General features: G+C 48.0%; 1 protein-coding gene across 1 annotated transcript in view; it reads left to right on the top strand.

Moving 5' to 3' along the window:
• Positions 1-20094, top strand: part of ALK (ALK receptor tyrosine kinase) — a 689240-nt gene that overhangs the window by 246192 nt on the left and 422954 nt on the right. The window contains exon 4 of the mRNA XM_045287018.1: positions 5496-5697. Within this exon, the coding sequence (XP_045142953.1) occupies positions 5496-5697 (202 nt within the window). The remainder of the gene's footprint in view (positions 1-5495; positions 5698-20094) is intronic.

Genomic DNA, 20094 nt, shown 5'->3' with positions numbered 1-20094 from the left:
GAGGTCACATATAGTTCCTTGTAATCGGTCCCCTCTTTCCTACTCACTCTCCTATACCCTCCCTGTTTCGCCACTCACACCACTGGTTGGATTTTGTCTTATTTAGCTCCACAACCAATTCTCATGGAAGCAGCAGTCAAGCGATCAGAAGACATATTGCATTCGGTAAATCTGCTGCAAAAGACCCAGTTAGAGTACTGAGGAGCAACCATGTTACTTTGAGGACTAAGGTGTGCCTGACCCAAGCCATAGTATTCTCTATTGAATCATATGCATGTGAAAGTTGGACATTGAATAAGGAAGACTGTCGAAGAATATATGCACTTGAGTTGTGGTGCTGGAGATGAATATTGAAAGTACCATGGACTGCTCAAAGGACAAACCAATCTGTATTGGAAGAAGTAAGGCCTGAGTGCTCCTTAGAGGCCAGGTTGGCAAGACTGCCTTACATACTTTGCACATATTGTCAGGAGAGACTAATCCCTGGAGAAAGACATTGTGTTTGGTAAAGTGGAGGGGTGGCAATAAAGAGGAAGGCCCTCAATGATATGGATTGGCACAGTGATTGCAACAATGGATTCAAGCAAAGGAACAAGTGTACGGCCAGGCAGGACCATGCAGTGTTTCAGTCCGGGGAGCATAGGGTCACTATGGGTCAGCACCTAGCAACAACAATAATTTGGAATGAACTTGTAGGTCACTAAAATATCCAAGTCTGCTTTGGTTTTACATTTCCTCTTTTAAAGCTATTCAGACCAATTTTCAGAGTGGAGTAAGAACTCTGGAATGTTTTGTAAGACTGTAATCCTTCATTAAAATATCTATTTATATCTAGCTAGCTAGCTAGCTAGCTATATTAGTATTGTAAGAGTATCTTAGTGCCCTCCCCATCATGTGTTTCTCCTTCCCCTCCGCCATTTCCTGTCCCGCTCTCTCCACTTCCTCTCCAGCCCCTGTCCTCCTCCTAGTCTTCAAACTCTTGTTCTTTGGTGTGAAAGTCACTTTCCTGTTGGCTTTCTTTTTTCCTATCAGATGGGTGTCATTCAGTATTTGTCATGATCAGGTTGGCTCACTTTGCTAGGCACAGTGTTCCCCAGGATTGCCCATGTCTTGTGGTGTTTCGCAGGGCCATCATTGTTTTTGATGGAGGCGCGCCTAATATTTTATTGCATGAAGGTTTGCGTATTCATTCCTCTATAATCAGAATTTGCTGTTTCTCCTTTACAATTCTGAGCCTTTAACTCTACTTCTCTCCTTTGTGTCAGTGTCCATGAGAAGAACATTTTCCCTGGAATGAAATAGAGCCATACTGTAGATGATTTACTAAGGCCTGTAGAGCATTTTTAAAATGCCCCTTTCCCATGCTTAATTTGCCCCCAATTATGAAAGTTTCCGTTTCCAATCCAGTCTGAGCAATGTTGTGCTGAACTTTTCCTGATTATAACTTTAAGCCACCTTTACATACTTTCAGAATATTGCAAATCTTCCGTTCCTGCCACAATACCATTTCTCCTTGGAAAACACTTTACTTCTCATAGGAATCCCCTTTCTTTTTTGCATCAGTTTTCTTTGTGCTTCTTTCCTTTTCATGTTTTAGCCTATCTGGTAAATTGGGTTATCAGCAGAAGGAGACTAATCTGAGATGCCAAGGGCCCTGTAAGAAGACTGAGCACTCATTAGCTGTTCCCCATTGGGGAAGTCAAGCATCTTCCTGGAATAGGCTTCCACTGCAGAAGCAGCAGCATCTGAGCTTCCAAAGCTTCAACGCAAACATATAGCAAATAAAATCAATGCACCAGAGGGAATGCCTGGAACCATAAAATGGTGCTGTGACTTTATACTAACAGTAATCCCTATGAATGCAGGTTTCTTGTAGGTCCCTTGACCTATGTTCCTGGAATTAGGATTGCCTTGCCACCGAGGAAAACTCTGCCACCGGCCTGGTGAAAGGGGGATTTGCAGGGCTTTGTTGTGAACACCAGTTAGAAATCCACATGACTTATGGACTCAGAGAGCAGGAATGGATCTTAGAGATGATTGCATTTAGTCAACAATGCTCACCCCATTTCATAAATAAGGAAACTTAAATCTAAGCAAGTTAACACTTTGTGTAGCAACATTCAGTAAGCCAAGGACCAGAATCCATGCTCGTTAGAACATCGTAAATGACTGAGATGATCCACTCAAAACTACCTATCTCAAAAACTCCTGAACTAGTCATACCTTTCAAAAGTCTAGAGGAAACATGTATTCCTGGAGAACCCCGAATTGTTCAATGGACATCCACTGAACCCCACATCTCTTGGAAATGATCTGCCTATGGCAAGTCAGATCTCATTTCAGCTGTGGCCTGTTGGGTGGTCCAAGATGCCCCAAGTGTACTCATTTGCAGGCTGTAGCACTAAAGGAACTGGAAAAAAAGTTCAAGGCTCAAGCTGTAATATTGAAGAATTCTGTGGGCAAAATAGTGAATAATGCAGGAAGCATCAAAAGAAGATGGAAAAAGTGACTGACATTCAATCATTTCAGGAGGTAATGTATGATCAAGAATGATGGCATAAAAGGAAGAAGCCCAAGTTGCCTGGCAGGCATCAGCAGAAAAACAAGGCTCTAGGAATTGACACTATCACCTGAGGTGTTTCAAGACACTGGAGCAATGCTGAACATTCTATCCCTTCTGTGCCAAGAAATTGAGGACACAGCTGTATGACCCACTGAGTTCCCATTCCGAACAAAAGTGACTCAGTGCAATGTAGAAATTATTGAATATCCTAAGTATCACACACAAGTAAAGTTTTTCTGAAAAGAACTCAAAATAAGTTGCATTAGTCCATCAACAGAGCTGACAGAAAGTCAAACCAGATTCAAAAAGAGGACATGGAATTAGGGTTATCATTGCTGACGTCAGATGGATCCTGACTGAAAGCAGATGGTAATATAAAGGTATTTACCTCTATTTTACTATGTAAAGACATATGACTGTGAAGATGGTGACAAATTATAGATAACACCATGAAGAATGAGAAATCCAGGACTCTTTTAATTGTGCTCATGCAAAACATGTACATAGACCAAGAGACAGTTGCTCAAACAGGGGGTAATGTGTGATTTAAAATCAGGAATGATATGAATCAGGGCACATGCTTTCACTACATGTATCCAGTCTGTATGCTGAACAAATAAATGAAGAAGCTGGACTATGTGAAAAAGAACATGGCATCAGGATTGGAGGGAAGACTCCTTGGCAGCCTGAGCTATACCGATGATGCATTCACGTTGGCCTGAAGTTAGGAGGAATGGAATCATTTACTGATGATGACTTTAGATCTTCAGTATGGATTATACTTCAACATGAAGAAAACAAAAATGAACCAAAGGGGGAGGGGGAAATGAGCCAATAAGCAACATTCTGATTAATGTAGAAAAATAATGAAGTTGTCAAGGACTTCATCTTACATAGATCCACAACCCCTGTCTATGAAAGCAACAGTCAAGAAATCAAACAATGAAAAAAGAATTAAATGATGCATACCATTGAGCATATCTGTAGCAAACGATCTCTCTTTTATTTGCTTAATCTTTTCATTGTAATTTAGGTGAAGGTTTACCAAGCAAATCATAGTTTTACATTCAACAACGCGGACATATTTCCTAATACTTTATCTTTTGCAATTCCCTCCACCAATGTACCATCACAATTCCCACAACCCCCTCGTATTTCCTATCTCCATTCCTCTTTGTCTCCTTATCCTCTGGGTTTTGTCCTTGGGTAAATGTTTCCATTTTGATATTAAATAATTGACTATCCTAAAGCAGGCATGGGTTTTCTTGCAGGCCTAAAGAGTGCCGAAAGGCCATAATGCTGAGGATCCCATCAGTCCCTATGAGACCAGTAGACCTGCTCTCTTTATGATTGTCAGTTTGCACCACATTTCTCTCCCTGTCTATCGAATGTGGTCCTTTTCAGAGCAGTTGATAATGGTAGCTGGGCACCATCTAGTTCTTCTGGTTCAGGGTTGTGGAGACTGAGATGTAAACAATCTTTTTAAAATACTTTGTTTTAAAAGTGAAGATCTCGCAATGAGGACTAAGGTGTCTCTGACGCAAGCCATGGTGCATTCCTGTGCTTCATGTGCATGAAAAATCTTGGCAATGCCTAGAGAAGCCCAAAGAAGAACCGATGCTTTGGAATGAAGACCTAAGTGAAGAATACCAAATCGACTGTGGGTTGTCAGAAGAAGGAACACACCTGTCTTGGAAGAAGTTCAACTAGAATGCAGCTTAGAAGGGGGAGGAGACAAGATCTCACATGCTGGGGGCATGGTAACAGGTGGGACCAGACCTTAGAGAAGTAGACCATGTCTGTAAAGTAGAAGATCGGTGAAGAAGAAGCCCGCCCCGCCCCCCTTGAGATGTGTGGACACCGGGGCTGCAACAGGAGGCTGGGCCATACCCGGCATCGAGAGGACGGTACTGGAACCGGCAGCATTTTGTTCTCTTGTCCAGGGACAATCTTTGAATGAGACGTGACCTGTCAATGCATCCCAACGACAGGCATATACTACACATCCGAGAGGCTTCAGAAAGCTTGTGGAAAACTCAGTTATCTTCCAGTTCCCTTTACCCCACACACTTTTGAAGCCCCCTCCTATGGTAACAAGAGCACTCCTGCTGTAGCACCATGGAACCCATGGGTGGTGGGCTTTGCCTCTTTAGCCTGTTCCCAAGACCCAGGTATAAATTTCTTGGTGTTCTTGGTGCCTGGCTGAGTTTCTCACTCTGTTCACTCTTTGGGATTTAGGCCATCCCGTCTGTTCTTCACACGTTTTCCCGGGACTTGGTCAATTGCGCTCATTGACTGGGAAAGGATCTATGAGTTGTCATCTCCACTTCACGCAGATCAGTCCGTCTAAATCAAATAAAGCATGATTTACTGGATGCCTCCGTTCTGCCAAAAAATGGTGTGGAGTGCTCTCGTGCATTATCTCACATCCTCTCCATAAACACACCCAGAAATAGAGATTTATATCCCCATTTTATAGATGAAGAACTGGAGACTCAAGGGCACAATGCTAGTAAGTGGTGGAATTCCTGAAGACCAAACCCCCCAAAACTAAAACCTCACTCACTGCCATCGAGCAGATGCCCACTTGTAGTGACCCGATAGGACGTGGTAGAACTGCCCCTGGGATTCTGACACTGTGACTCCTTCTAGGAGGAGAAAACCCCATCTTTCTCCAGAGGAGATGCTCTGGTTTTGAAATGCTGATCTTAATCTGCTTCATTGTGAAGCCCTTGTTCCCAAGTCTCCACCCTTCTGCCTCAAGTTCTGCTTTTCACAAAGGAAAGAGAAGAAAGACGGTAAAGGGATTGGCTTATGCACATCGTGGGAGAGAGCCCTGTCTGGCAGCACGAGCTGTCGTGCTGGGGCCTTGGAGCCCTGCCACAGGACTGCTGCACAGGGACTCATCCTCGCTTTCCCTCTCTTTCCCCAGGCTCCTTCCTCCTCCTCAACACCTCCGCGAACTCCAAGCACACCATCCTCAGCCCCTGGATGCGGAGCAGCAGCGAGCACTGCACGCTGGCCGTCTCAGTGCACAGGCACCTGCAGCCCTCCGGGAGGTACGTGGCCCAGCTGCTACCCCACAACGAGGCTGGACGAGAGATCCTCCTGGTGCCCAGTCCGGGGAAGCATGGGTAAGTCTTTTCCAGCCCCAGGACTGATTTTCTGAATGATGATTTGGGTTGTGGCTGCACATTTCCAGTCTGAGGTGTCTACTTAAAACTAACTGTGGTCTTTTCATGGGTAGGGTCCAGATTGAGCTATTACTGCTAATAGTCCCAGGGTAGTGTCTGGTGCATTGATCTGTGGGTCTCCCTGACCGCTATCTTTCCAGAGGTCGGAGAACCAGCTGTGAGAGTAAGCATTTAATGAGTGGATGTTAAAAGATATTCATTTCCCAAAGGCCAGATGGAGCCAAGAAGCAAATCTCTAAGGGGAGCATTGAAGGCAGAAATAAAAGTAATTTAATATGCTGGAAACTGGGTTCTACCAGCAGAACTTGGATAGGAAGAGAAAAGACAACCTATTGTGGCAATCTAAGCAGGTCCTACAGAACTGTGGACTCCAAATCCTTGGTCAGTGGATACCACTACTCTCCCAATTCAGTCGCTCTTGGAAGAGAGGTTGGCCTTAGAGCCTCAAAGGCTTATACCGCCCCAGAAGGTGCACCTAGCAACCATCTCAGTGAAATTCCCTTAGCTCCATAGGACCACTAGAAGGAGTGACATTGGAAACTTGTGAATATTGTGCCACAGACCCAGTTTTTAAGGATCACCGGATCTAGTTATTTTATCACAGGCAGGGCTGAGGGATCATTCTTTGTAGCGTGTCCACAGGAGAAAGATGTCACATTTCTAGTTTTTCTGCTAAGCAATCAAACACCTTTTCAGAGGTGACTCACCCAAACAATGACTGGTACCCATCCTCCACCCCTTGGCGTGCTGGGGGAGACCCTCCCTAGTGCTTTTCCAGGCGTGTACTATGGTCCTTTAGTAATTTATTGACTGTCATCTCTCCATCTTCTTGCTGATCCATCTGTACTTAGTTGTGTTTAAAAGAACTATAAGCTACTGCAATCCCGGTCAGAATGAAATCTTGGTAACAGAGGGATGCTCTTCCCAGACCTGGCCTCACCTGTATCTCCTTCCATCTGAAAAGCATCTTGAGGCTGGCTCAGAGGGCCCTGCTGCCAAGTACTTCTTTGTCTGCTTACCAGAAATCACGAACGTCAGAGCTGTGGGCTGCCCGCAGTTGGGAATGAGCAGCCTTGTGGTATCAACCCTCTTTCTCACATGAAGTCCAGTTGGAAAGGCCACCCAACCGTGGGCAGGGCTGGTGGCAAATCCGGCCACAGGCCACCCTAGAGGTGTTTGCCCAGCAACATTTTCTTCCCACTCCACCAAGTCTGGCAGCACCGGGGAGTGCCGTTCTTGCTTGCCAGGTCTTCAGGCATGCACTGTGGTGCCTGCATGCTCAGCGTGGGGGCTCCTGAGCACAGGCTGGGAATCCCATCTGCAGCCATAAAAGCGCCGAGTGTGGCGCTCCGGTGTGCCAGTACCCTCTTCCTGCAGAGCATGTGTCAAGAAGACGAAACTGCCTCTCAAGTGTGGGTAGCTCTGGGCTGTTTACAGTCTTTCCCCATGTTGATTTCCTTGCACTCATGGTCATCAAGTGAATTCCCATCTCATCAATGAGAACACTGAAGCAGAGACAGGAAGCAAGCAGTGACATGCTTCTGCATTCATGTTCTTTCCAGGAAACCCCCACGGAAAACTCAGTCAGGAAGGGTGGGGCTGGGAAAGAGAACTCAGAAGGTAAAGAAAACTGGCAGCACCGGCAACAGCAAAAGGTGATTTAGATTCTTTAGGGCCTTGAAACAAGTGAGCTGGGGTTCCCCGGGTGGAGACAAATAGGAGACCAACCCCTCCTATTGTGGGCAACCAGGCTAGTTGGCCAGCAGACTCCAGGGCATACCTCTGGCCAAATGTCCTCTCCCAAAGGCCGCTCTTTCATCATCGGAGGACTTGACCTGCCCTCTGGAGGGGGAGAGGGGCTGGTGGGACTTAAGATATGAGAAAGGGAGCCAGAGGTGGGGAGGCAAATTCAGGAAAATGGCAGCGTTTCTTGAGATGGGTCCTGGGTCCACAAGCCCATGTCCCATGCATCTTGGGCACAGAGCTGTTCTCCACCCATCCCTGGCAGAGGCATCCCCATCTGGGGCTTTAGTGATGTGCAGGAGTGAGTTCACTGCTAAATTAAAAGATGCCTGAGCCAGGCTGCCCTCTCCCCCAGCGAGATCAATGTGGCAAGGGTGGCTGGTGGCAGCTGAAGGGGCAATCAGTCGGTCACTCCGCTCCCTCTCCAGCTTGGCAAGCTATGGGACAAGGGGCACTAGCCTAACAAATCAAAGGCCTCTGGGGTATTTGTGAAGGATTGGACCCGGGGTTCTTGGCTTCGCCATGATTGCCCTTTTCTTTGTTGGGGGGGGCTGTCCAGTGCATTGTAGAATCCTAAGTGGAACCTGGGGATTCACTCCCACTGAGAACAGGCGAGTTACATACAACATTGTAGAGCTGGGAAGAACTTTGGTACTGACCTAGTTCATCCCTTCAATTTACAAGTGGGGAAACTGAGGCCCAGAAAGAAGAAGGGACTTGCTGGTGGCCACATTAGTTTCAGTTTGATAAGCAAGTGTCTTGAGTCCGAGAATCTGTTGTGCCTGTCGCTGTCCTAGGTCCTGGGACGAGAAAGAGGCATCCAGCCCAGCCTTACCCTTGAGCCTTCATAGCTGGCACTAACATTTAAGAGAACAAGCGGAAGCTTCTCAATGAGATGGACGGGCACAGTGACTACCACAATGGGCTCGACCATAAGAACAGTGGTGAGGATGGCGCAGGACCAGGCAGCGTTTCCTTCTATTGTACATTGGCTCGCTGAGCCAGAGCTGACTTGAGGGCACCCAACAGTGATGAGCAACAGTCTCACGGGGGCCAGACAGTAGTTGCTGCCGCCGTACAGGCATTTCCTCACTTCACACAATGCAGGGAAGCAGGGCTGTTATTATCTTGCATTTTGACAAAGAGGAAACTCAGCAGAGGTCATATACCATGCTCAAGGTCACTACCTCAGCCAGGTAGAGGGAGTTTGAACCTAGGCAGCCTGACTTCCGATAATGTTTAGCCGTTGCTGAGAGAGCACAGGCTGGCAAGGAGTGGGGCAAGAAGTCCTTGTGCTGGGAGCCAGAAGCCCTGAACTCGTTGTCCTCTACGGTTTGAGCATCCATTCAATAAGCATTGTTTGTGGAATACTCTCAAGTTGTCAGGGCCATCAAGAGGAGCCCTGGTGGCTCAGTCGTTAAGTGCTGATCTGCTAAACTAGCTCCCATAAAGGTGACAGCCCTGGAAACCCACTGGGGCAATTCTACTTCTGCTCCACGGTTACCTAAGACTTCAGGCAAATCTGACTCCTTCCAAGGCCTCTGTTTCCTTATCTGCAACGTAAGGGTGCTGGTACCTGGCCTGCTCATGTGTTTGGGGGGTCAGTGCCGTAGATGGTGTGAAGGGGGCACCCGCTCTGAGCATGGTGCAAATGCAGGAGGTGGTGGATTCGTGTCCAGAGCTGCTCTGCTCTGGGTTTGGGATCAGGAAGGATTGAGACTCATATACTCTCTGATTATGAGGTCATCCCAGGCTCAAAAGCCCAAGATTGCCTCTCAGAATGTGCCCATCCTTTAAGGCCAGCGATGACTTCAGCAGCACGGGGCTCTGTGCTCCTGGGGGTGGGGGTGGGGGGCACAGTGATGTCCTGGCGGTGACTGACAGTGGTGATGGCAAACGGGGCTGGCTTCCTCTCATGGCCGAAGATGGTGGTCCAAGGACTGCTCTCAGGAAAACACAAAGGAGGAAGCGGTCATCACAGAGGACCGAGGAGAGCCGGACTCAGAGGAGTGGGCTGAGGAACGACAAGGCCAGCACCACCAAGTTCCCCAGAAGCCACTGCATTGTGAGTGCACAGTGCCTGCTGGCACACAACACAGGCAGAGCAGCCAGCCGCCTGCTTGGAAGCGCTGGGAGAGGTTCGGGGAATCATAGTCACTCACATGGCAGCGGAGCAAGCCGGGTCTAATGAATCTCAGCGCGTGGGCAGCCAGGTCTTGGCCTCTGCAGGAGTGTCTCCCAGAGGTCAGAGAGATGAGGGCCAGACTGCTCATGTGACCCCCAGAGTGGCCACAGGCAAGGGAGGAGAGAAACCGGGCGGGCAAGGAGCCCAGCCCTGACTGGCCACTGATGTGAACAGACTGAAGGCATCTAGAAACGAGAGGCCCAGGAGTTCCCAAGCCCCAGAGAGGGTGGCCATCACTGCTGGTGAAAAATGGCAGTGGGGAAATGACTCACATTGGGCCGGGACGGCAGCAGATACTTAATAAGTGCCAGATCCTGTTCGGATCATACATTCCTTTAACAAACGAGGACTGGGGACCTCGGGGTCATGCTGCTGCTGTTTGCCACCGTCCACTGGGCTCTGGCCCATGCGACCCCACGTGTAACAGAATGAAGCCTGGCCTGGCCCAGCCCTATGCCGTCTTCACACTCTTCGAGATGCTCAATTCCATTACCACAGCCACGGGGTCTTTTACACCCTTTCTGCCCTAAGGCGTGTGTGCGTTAGGACTGTCCGGATCCATCAGGTTGGGCTCATTCATTTTGAGGTGTTAGGATCCCCAGTGCTGCGATGGGGTCCCTGTCGGACTGCTCACCACAAGGTTAGCAGTTCGAACCCACCAGTTGTTCTGCAGGAGAAAGATGCGGCTGTCTCTGTTTCATACGGACGTAGCGCCTTGAAAACCCCACGACCATCTCTGCTCTATCCTCTTGGGTCACCGGCATCAGCATCCGCTTGATGGCAGTTGAGATGTTTAGGAGACCCGGTGGTACCCTGGGTTACATGTTAGACAATGAACGGAAAGGTCGACAATTCCAATCCAACAGCCACTTGGAGGGAGAAAGAAGAGAGCACTTGCTCCCCTAAAGATGCAGTCTCAGAAACCCTAAGGAACCGTTTGAACTTGTCCTACAGGGTTGCTAGCCCTGGGAGTCCAGTGGTTAGGATTGAGCGCTCTCTCACCGCCTCAGCCAGGGTTCAGTCCCTAGTCAGGGAAGTCTTTCTTTAAGGACTCTGGTTGGTGACACATTGGACTGCTACCTGTAAGGTCAGCAGTTTGAAACCACCATCCAGCCCCGTGGGAGAAAGATGAGTCGGCGCTGACTCGCTGACAGTGAGTTTGGTTTTGAACTGGGTTGCTATGAGGCAGAGTTGACGCATGGCAGGTAGTGAGTTTGGCTTCGGGGGTTTTTAGGAACACAACCAAAGCCCACGGGGTCACTCCTTGCATGGAATGCCGGTGCATTAAGAAAGACATGGTAGCAATAGCAACTGTGCGGGCTGCTTCAGCTCTTTCCATGGAGGCCCAGAGGATGTAAGAGGCTGAACTGAGAGCCTGGCAGGCAGCTCCTGGTCAGCATCCTCAGCTCCCCATGATCAGGTAGTGCCATTCAGCTGAAAGCAACACTTCAGAAAAGCCAGGGCAGCCCAATTGGCTGTGTGCATTCAGTGCTCCTGGACCCAGGTACGCAAGCGTGAAGGCAGGGGGAGGGGGGAGGAGGAAGAGGTGGCTTCGACTGTAGGAGGCTTCAGAGAGACCCCAGCTCCTTTCCCATCCCAAGTCCATCCTTCTGAGTGAACGGCTCTCTCCTATAGCCACTGTGGTGTCTGGGGACCTTCTTATGTGTGATCAGAGCTACACAGTGCATGAGGGAATATTTGGGCCCCCTGATGGGTTAGCAGTGGCTAATCATGAGAATGATTGATACTTGGAAAGATGTCTTCAATCTAAAGGATTCCGTAAACCCTCGGGTTTAAGCCAAGATAAGCTGTTGAGGGGACTTCACCACACAAATAAGGCTTGGGCCAGAGGCCCACAGAGAAGGATGCTTCTCAGCACATAGCCTCACTTTTCCATGGGAACACAAGCCCTGGACCCACCAGAGTCCTGAGTTCAATCCCTTCCTGTCAACCAACCACCTGGTGGGACCACGGAGGCCCCAGATGTGACACTGTGGGTTGTGATCACAGTAGACCTGCTTGCTTGTGCAAAGCTGGGGGTCCTCCCTCTTTGCCTCCCTCCCTCCCACTTTGGCCCTCCTGAGCCTCACCTCCCCACCTTGGGGCCTTGGATGAGTACCTGCAGCCTCCCTCCAGGCCGAGGAAAAACCCATTGAGGGGCTGGGTTCCCACTCCGCCGCCATGTTTATTTTTGCCCATCAGTCCTGCCCCAAGAGCCCAGCTTCCAGAATCCGTGACAAGTCTAACAGGAAGTGTGCCACCATCATTTCATAGGAAGAGATGTTGATCTGCGGGTATCAGGAGATGTGGCCTCTGACCTGGTTGCAGTATGTGTCTGCAGCGCAGTTATGGGCCAACCCCAGTGTCTACGGAGCAGATTCCTTCCCACCCTGCGTGCACCCCCTCCAGTCTGGCAGCTTTAGCAGCTCCCATCTCAGGATGCTACCCCAGAGCTGGACAAGAGGAAGGGACTCTTCCTGCCCTGCCGCTCCTGCTCTCTGGGCCCTCATTGTCTGAAAAAGAGGGGAGTCATTGTCTGAAAAAGAGGGGAGTCACCCCCACACATTGTTCCTTGCCTTTGAGTCAGCTCCCACTTCAACACAACACAGTTCACAATGGAAGGGACTGCTGCCCAGTCCCGAGCCATCCCCAAGACCGGTCAGGAATTGGACCATTGTGATCCTTGGAGTTCCCATCGGCCAATTTGTACAGGTAGATTGCCAGTCCTTTCATCTTTGTTTGTCTCTGAAAGCTCTACACCTAGGTGGTGGCTGCCTATGAGGTGCATGAAGCTGGAATCGAATCTGGGTCTCCCAAAACCCTATACCTGAGCTGCCAGTGCCCAAGGGAGGGGCACACCATACTAGTTAGTAGTCCACTCATGCCCAGAACGCTGAGTTTCACTGTCAGTAGACAAGGCCAGACCAGTCCAGAAGCTGAGCCAGGGATAGCCTCAAGACAGGGCCTCGACAGAAAGATGTGCCAAGCCTTTGGCTTCTGAAAAGAGAGCCGATTGCTTTGCCCAGGCTGTGGTGGGGTTTTCACCTTGGTGGGTGGGCCCAGGGCAACCCTGGGAGGATGGCCGGCATGGAGAAATCGGAGGCCAGTGGCATTCCACGTCCACAACCCAAGTCCTCCTCGCACCTGCCTGCATGAGCAACAGGATCAGGAGTGGGGGGGAGGGGGAAGGAAGGTGATCATTTATTGAAATCAATGCCCTCAGGGGCCGTGTCACAGTGATTTAATTTCAGACTCAGCTTTTCCTCCCTTTCAAAGTCATTCATAGTGTCAGTTTCTCTCTCTCTCTCTCTCTCTCTCTCCCCTTGGTCTGAATAACACACTAATAAATATACAATAAGGGCTTTAATGTCCGGGTGATTTACACTAAAAAGAAAGTGCCATTCAAAGGCTTCCGAGATCATTTTAAAAGCTTTCAAACTCATAACGCATGCCTGTTGCAGGCATGTTTCTGAAAAGCCTGGCACAGAAGCAATCGTGCACCTCAGAGTTCTCTGAGACTTGGGGTGCTATGCATCCTGGGGCGGGGGCAGACTCCCATATACCTGTGAACAGGGGCAAGCCACTGACTGTCCTGGAGCTTCAACTCCCATTTCTGCAAAATGGCAATAATTGTCTCACATTCCGGGGCTGTTGTGAGGTTTCAATTAGTGTGCCAAGGATCCAGCCCAGAGCAGGTGCTAAGAAGGCTATCCTCCTGGGGGGTCCCTGTCACAGGTCCAGTCTCCCCCTGGGCTGCTCAGGATGTGAGGCTTGAATGGGAGGAGAACCCAGGTTCTAGACTTGACATGCCTCATTCTAGGAATAACCACTAATATTCTCTAAACTAGATCCCAGGCACCAGCCCCGCTATCTGTGCCAACATGCCTGAATTTCCCAGCGTCCTCTTCCCTCCGAGCGGTGACATTGAAAGTCATTTTCTGGGGGAACCAGACATCCAACCATTAATATGGCAGCTGTGATGAATTAAATCGAGTGCCCTAAAAATGTATGTTGTTCATCTTAACTCCTATGCTTGTGTCTGTAACCCCATTTGGGAATAGGGGTTGCGTTGTTATGTTAAAGAAGTCCTATCAGCGTAGAGACTGTTTTAAACCAATTACCGTTGAGCAAGCAGAGATGAGTAAGATAGGTGCCACAGCACATGAAGACCAGCGAGGAACTGCAGCAGAAGCTGCCGAGAGATAAGGACCTTCCCCCCGAGCTGATAGAGAAAGGGAGCACCTCACCATAGAGCCAGCGCCCTGATTTCAGACTTCCAGCTGCCTGGACTGTGAGAAAATAAGTTTCTAGTTGCGAAAGCCATCCACAGTGTGGTATTCCTGGGATAGCAGTGCCAGATCTCGAGCTTCGATGGTACACATCAGAACCACACCTTGAGGAGACTCACATGACTGGGTCTCATCTCAGCAGTTCGAATTTCTTGGGAAGGGGCACACGCACATGCCCGTTGAGAAAGGCCCATAGCTTCTGTGGCGAGCATCTCGAATTGAGACTCAGGGTGAACACCTTCGTTCCAATGGGTGGACTGCCTTGTGGATAACTTCATATGACCATGCACGGAGTACTATAGACAAATGTAAACAAGAAAACTTGGAGCAGTGGGATTGACTTATGTGCAGGATAAAGTATAATCCCCACCCCCTACCAGTAAACAGTCTAGTGACCAGGGTCTCCAAGCTTGGCCTAATTCTGCCTGAGCATCCCCACACTGAGGTAGCTGCGTGTGTCAAACACATGTGTGTGATGATCTCCACTCACGGACTTACGGACAGCTCATCTATTATTTATTCTCCAAACGGACGGGAGGTTTCAGAGTCCACAAGGCGTTGAGGAGGAGACAGAGTAGACTGAGAGAAGCCAGACCTTTTAGCAGCAGACTGGGTCTTCATTCCACCCACCCACTCATCCATCCACCCAATCACTTATCCGCCTACCCACCCAGCTGTCCGCCCCTTCCCAGGCATCCATCCATTCTCTCTGTTCTCCAAAATGGCATGATCTGAGTCTCCTGTAAGTCCCAGTTTACCAGCAGGCCTCTGACCCTCCAATGTGTTCTCGGAGGCAGTTGCTATCTATAGTCTTATGGTCAGTTCACCGGGTACATCAACACCTAGCACATCATCTTAGGTTCACCTCCACTCTATGACGTCCTCATTTTAAAGCTCAGTAGACTGAGCCCCGGATCCAATGACTTGTCCGAGCTTGTCCTGCCAGTTTGGAAGGGAACACAGCACAGGTTTTGGGAATCCTTTTATTTATGCCCTTATTTATTTTCTGTTGTTCTTTTGCTGACACCATCTAGGCTAGAAGAGAAACTTGACAAGAAACTCTGGCTTTGGGTCTAGCTCTTGGACCTACTCTGTTTTTGTAATTTAGTTCCTGTTATTTTTGTCATGAGAATATAGTCAGCATCATGTAGACCAATTCCCCAACTACTGCCTGCTCAGTTCAGTGACACATTGCTTTCTTCAAGTCGTGTAAGCATCCTCATCCTTCTTCATGAATTGTTCCACCTCCAGTAAGATAAACTCACTGTCCACTACGTTTCCTAGCTAATCTTTTGAGTGTCTGATGGCAATTTTACCCCATATGTGTTAGTCAGAGTTGACTAGAGAAACAAATTCATAGACACGCATATGTGTGTAAGGAAGAGCTTTATATACAAGAGCAATTGAATATTGAGAAAGCATCCCAGCCCAGTCTGTATCAAGTCTGTAAGTTCAATATTAGCCCATATGTTCAATACCAATCTATTAAGTCCTCTTCAGACTCATGAAACACGTGCAATGACACTGAATGCAGGAAGATCACAGGCCAGTGGGTGTAAAGTCTTATGATCCAGTAGCGGTAGAGGCATTAAGTACATGGCTCCTTCAGTCCAGGACTCTAACATAGTTCCATGTGTCTTGAAAGAAGCATGTCTTGCAGGGAATAAGCCTGTGTCCCAACTCCAGGGAACTGTTTATCTTCTTGGTGCCTCCAAATGAGGTTATCAAGTTGCGACGTGATTGACAGGCTGAACTTTACCCCTTCATTCTTAATAACATTTGAGACCTGTGCCCAATCTGTCAAATTGACAGATTATGTAACTCCCACACCATAGTTCTTGGAAGAGCACAGTGGTTAAGGCAGACACTTTTCAGTAGGAGAGCTATACTACTGTTCGGGTTTAAGAAAACTTAGAGGAAATTTATGGTTTAATGATGTTCTCAGGTCAAGAGAGTTTGAAGGGGTTCATCCAGCTTCCATGGATCCATAAAGTCTAGATTCCATGGAAATGGATATCTGTTCTACATGTTCTCTGGGCCTGTTCTTATGCAGCCAGAAAAAATTTCTTCTCAATAAAGACTCCTCTAGTATTTGGTCATCAGATACTTGACCATAGGCTTTGAGTGTTTGCATCCTGCAGCATCTGGCACAGTGCCTGGACTATAGTAGGTGTTCAATGTTCCAAGAGTGAATACCAGATTCAATTTCAGGCAGGTCTGTGATGCAAATCTTCTTATGCCTAAGCTCTGGGTCTAAAACATACAGCCTAGTCAGAAATCACAGGGGAGAGTCTGAAGACCAGATGAGGAGCATGTCACCCCACCCCCAACTCGTGCCCAGGGATAGATATGTAATCCTCCCAGGGTCTCAAGAAGTGACTGTCCAAGTGCACCTCAAGTGTGAAGGTTGCCACTAAGTACAAAGGACAATTCCTTTCCTGGCAGGTACCACTTTTACTCACAATTGCTTTCATTGATGGGCGTCAAGAAAAATAAATGAAAAGGCCATCGGTTTCTGCCAGGTTTGACCTTCGAGACTTGACAGCCAGAGGCTTGTCGAGAGACTCTTTTGAATGGGCTATTTTTGTTTCCCCACTCTGCCCTGGATATTTGATGGATTGGACACCAGAAAGAAGAGATGATTGTGAATACCAGTAACCCCTCGGCTTGTCAGAATGGCATCTGGGCAAATCCCATAGTGATAAATATATGTTGTACACAATGAGAAGTCAACACGCATAGATACACTCACTTTTCACTGCAGAAGTGTTTATGGAGCCTCGCCATGGGGAGGATGATATTAAAACTCACTGGTGGGATTTAGGCAATGCACTGCTGGCGTCGCCCAGCCAGGCATTCTGTCAGTAAACCTTTACTTAGTTGCCCACTGAGCTAGGCAGGGTGTGGGCCCCGAAGGCTCACCTGACCTTTAAGGGGCTCTCAAGGAGGTTTGCACAATGAGATAATTCTGATGCTCTGGACAAGATGCTGTAGTGTCCACCATGCATGGGGACCATGGGGTCCGGAGTATGGCATGCCAGAGTCTACCACACTTGTCATTTTAACTTCTCAGGCCTGCTGATGCACATGCTAACTGCTTTCCATGCTTAATCTCAACTAAGACATCGCTCTCCTGTTGATGAGGTTGACACTATGACCATCTTGCTCTACAGTGAAGAAGCCGAGGCTCAATGGGATTAAGTAACTTGCCCAGGGTCATACAGCTGGATTTAAACCCAGGAAGTCTAGCTCTACAACTCATGCCCCTGATTAGGACTCCATGGCCTTCCCTATTAACCACAGATGGTTAAGAATAACTTCTGTTGTATTTGTAATTATTAAATGTTATTCACTTGAATAAATGCCTAACTGCATAATACAGTAGTTATCAACCTTCCTAATGCCGCGACCCTTTAATACAGTTCCTCATGCTGTGGTAACTCCCCAACCATAAAATTATTTTTGTTGCTACTTCATAACTGTAATTTTGCTACTTTTATGAATCTTAATGTAAATGTCTGATATGCAGGATGCATTTTCATCGTTACAAATGGAACATAATTAAAGCACAGTGATTCATCACAAAAACAATATGTAATTATTTATTGTGAAATATTTATTTCTAATGACAAATAAATGAAATTTTGTCTGGAAGCATGGGGTAGCATGCCGGTTACTCATATGTGGGCGTATCTGCATGTTGGTGGACCCGCCTGGAGATGGTGTCTTGGTTCCTAAGACCATCTGAAATATGTGTTTGCCGATGGTCTTAGTCAACCCCTGTGAAAGGGTCATTTGACCTCCAAAGGGTTCATGACCCACAGGTTGAGAACCACTGGCATAATAGGTAGACTATTTCCCATCCAAAGAAGAAGAAGAAAAGGACAACATTCTAAGGCCTTATAAAGAAGCACATACCCTTCAAGGAGAGCAAGAAGCCTGCCACGGCAGAGGGCCACAGAGGGCCCAGCCAGGGGGGTGGCCTCAGCCTCCTGTGTCCTAAAGTTCCTTCCTCATCCAGTGGCCCAGCTTCGGAAACCACATCAGCCTGTGGTGAGAAGGCAAACCCAGCTAACAGGACAGCTGTCTTTTGTAGTTGTGGTGGGAAAAGTCTAGGCATCAGGGGTAAAGCAACACCACGAGCCATCCTATTAAAGCCCACCTCTGCCCTGCATGTTAACCAGGTCTCCAGGTGAACCCCCTTGTTGCCGATTACCGGGTCAACATAGACGTCTGCTTTCTCCCCTTTGTTTTGTGTATTTTGCCGCACTCACATGCCTCACTGCGTCTACAGGAGAAATGCCTTTTCTTATGGTTCGGAGCCTTAGTTAAGAACCGTACCAACCATGGGATAGCAAACATAAAACGCTTTTCAAAATCTACATGTGGATTTGGCACGATGTCTTTCCGCAAGAGGATCTCGCATCACTGAGCTCAGAGAATGAGTGTTCCCACAGCTTTCAAACAAGGACAGCTTTCCCCCTGCAGGCTGTTCAGTCTTGTGGTGGTAGAGAGCAGGGGACATTACATAGAGAAGACGGGATTTTTAACTGAGAGCAGGCCGAGGCCATGGCATGAGAACTACCTCTCTGGAGTTGTGATCAAGGATCTGGGTCTTCCTCTACCCCACAGGGAACTTTGCCCAAATAATTGCCAAATATCTTAGGTGATAGCAGGGTTAGTGCAAACTCTTGGCGTAGTGGTTATGCATTGGGCTACTTCAAATTCAGCAGTTCAAAACCACCACCCACTCCTCAGGAGAAAGACAAAGCTTTCTAGTCCCATGAAGAGTTCTGGTCTCAGGAACCTCCAGGGGCAGTTCCATCTATGCTGCCCTATAGGGTTGCTAAGAATCAGAACTGACGTCATTGCAGTAAGTTAGGTCTGGTGAGCTCCTTCTGTGGATATGATGGTCAGGAAAACTTTATGGAGCAGATCCACTCTAACACATGGGTTCACCATGAGGTGGTATCCACTTAATGGCAACAGATTTTGGTGTTTTATGGAAAAAGAAGCGGTGTCACCTGCTGCTTTCCACCTTTTGACACAAACTCTCAGTTCACCTGAAGGAGTGTGAGGGAGAAGGCCGAGCCATAGGGAAACACTGCATTGTTAATTCTGTGGAATGTTCTTGAAGTCTTTGACTAAAAGTGAAGTTCAGAGCATAAAAGATAATTCCAGGGCTTGTTCCTTGTTCCCAACTGAGCAAATCAAGATCTTGATGAGAGAACTAGAGGTGGATAGTTCAGGCAATGGGTCTGCTTCTTACCTGTCCATGGACTCTGGCCAACCCAACATCAAATATGAGCTCCGTAGTGCGACATCCCAAGTCCCCAATCGGGCTGCAGCTCTCTATAACCCATTATATTGGGCCCATGCTTGATTCAAACCAAATTTCTCATGGTTGTCTCAGGTGTAGCTCTCTGATTCAAGATCCCATGTCTTCCCCCATGTTCCTGAAGACCTCACCTCCTTCAAGACACAGTGGTCTTTCAAGACTTCTTCCACGAATCGTCCCTGAGACCTCCAACCTTCTCCAAGGAAAGTGGCTCATCCCTCCCTTTTGTTGCACGCTCCGTCACTCACCTCTGTTAGAGCCCATAGCCCTGCGCCACATTGATTTCTTTATAGGTCTTTATCACCCATTAGGCTCCCTAAGATTCCACTCACTGCCATCGAGTCGATGCTGACTCAGTGACCCTATAGGACAGGGTAGAAGTGCGCCTATGGGTTTCCAAGACTGTAACTCTTCCAGGGAAAGGGTAGGAAGCCTCATCTTTCCCCTGCAGTGCAGCTGGTGCATTTGAACTGCTGACCTAACCCTTTATACCACCAAGGTTCCCTAAGATTAGAGATGGGCATTATTTAGCTTTGTATCTCTGGTGATCACATAAAGTTTGACTCCCAATATATGTTCAATACATGTGTATTAGGTGGGGGAACAAAACCCAAAGTGCTAATTGGATCACAAACTCTTTCCTAAATAACTTTAGAAAAATAATTTTATTGGAGTCTCGTACAACTCTTATCACAATCCATCCATCCATCCATTGTGTCACGCACATTTGTACATTTGTTGCCATCATCATTTTCAAAACATTTGCTTTCTACTTGAGCCCT

The sequence above is a fragment of the Echinops telfairi genome, unplaced genomic scaffold (assembly GCF_000313985.2).
Source record: "Echinops telfairi isolate 266 unplaced genomic scaffold, ASM31398v2 ScPeMD7_10;HRSCAF=50, whole genome shotgun sequence".
NCBI lineage: Eukaryota > Metazoa > Chordata > Mammalia > Afrosoricida > Tenrecidae > Echinops > Echinops telfairi.
This window is presented reverse-complemented; position numbering and strand designations above follow the sequence as displayed.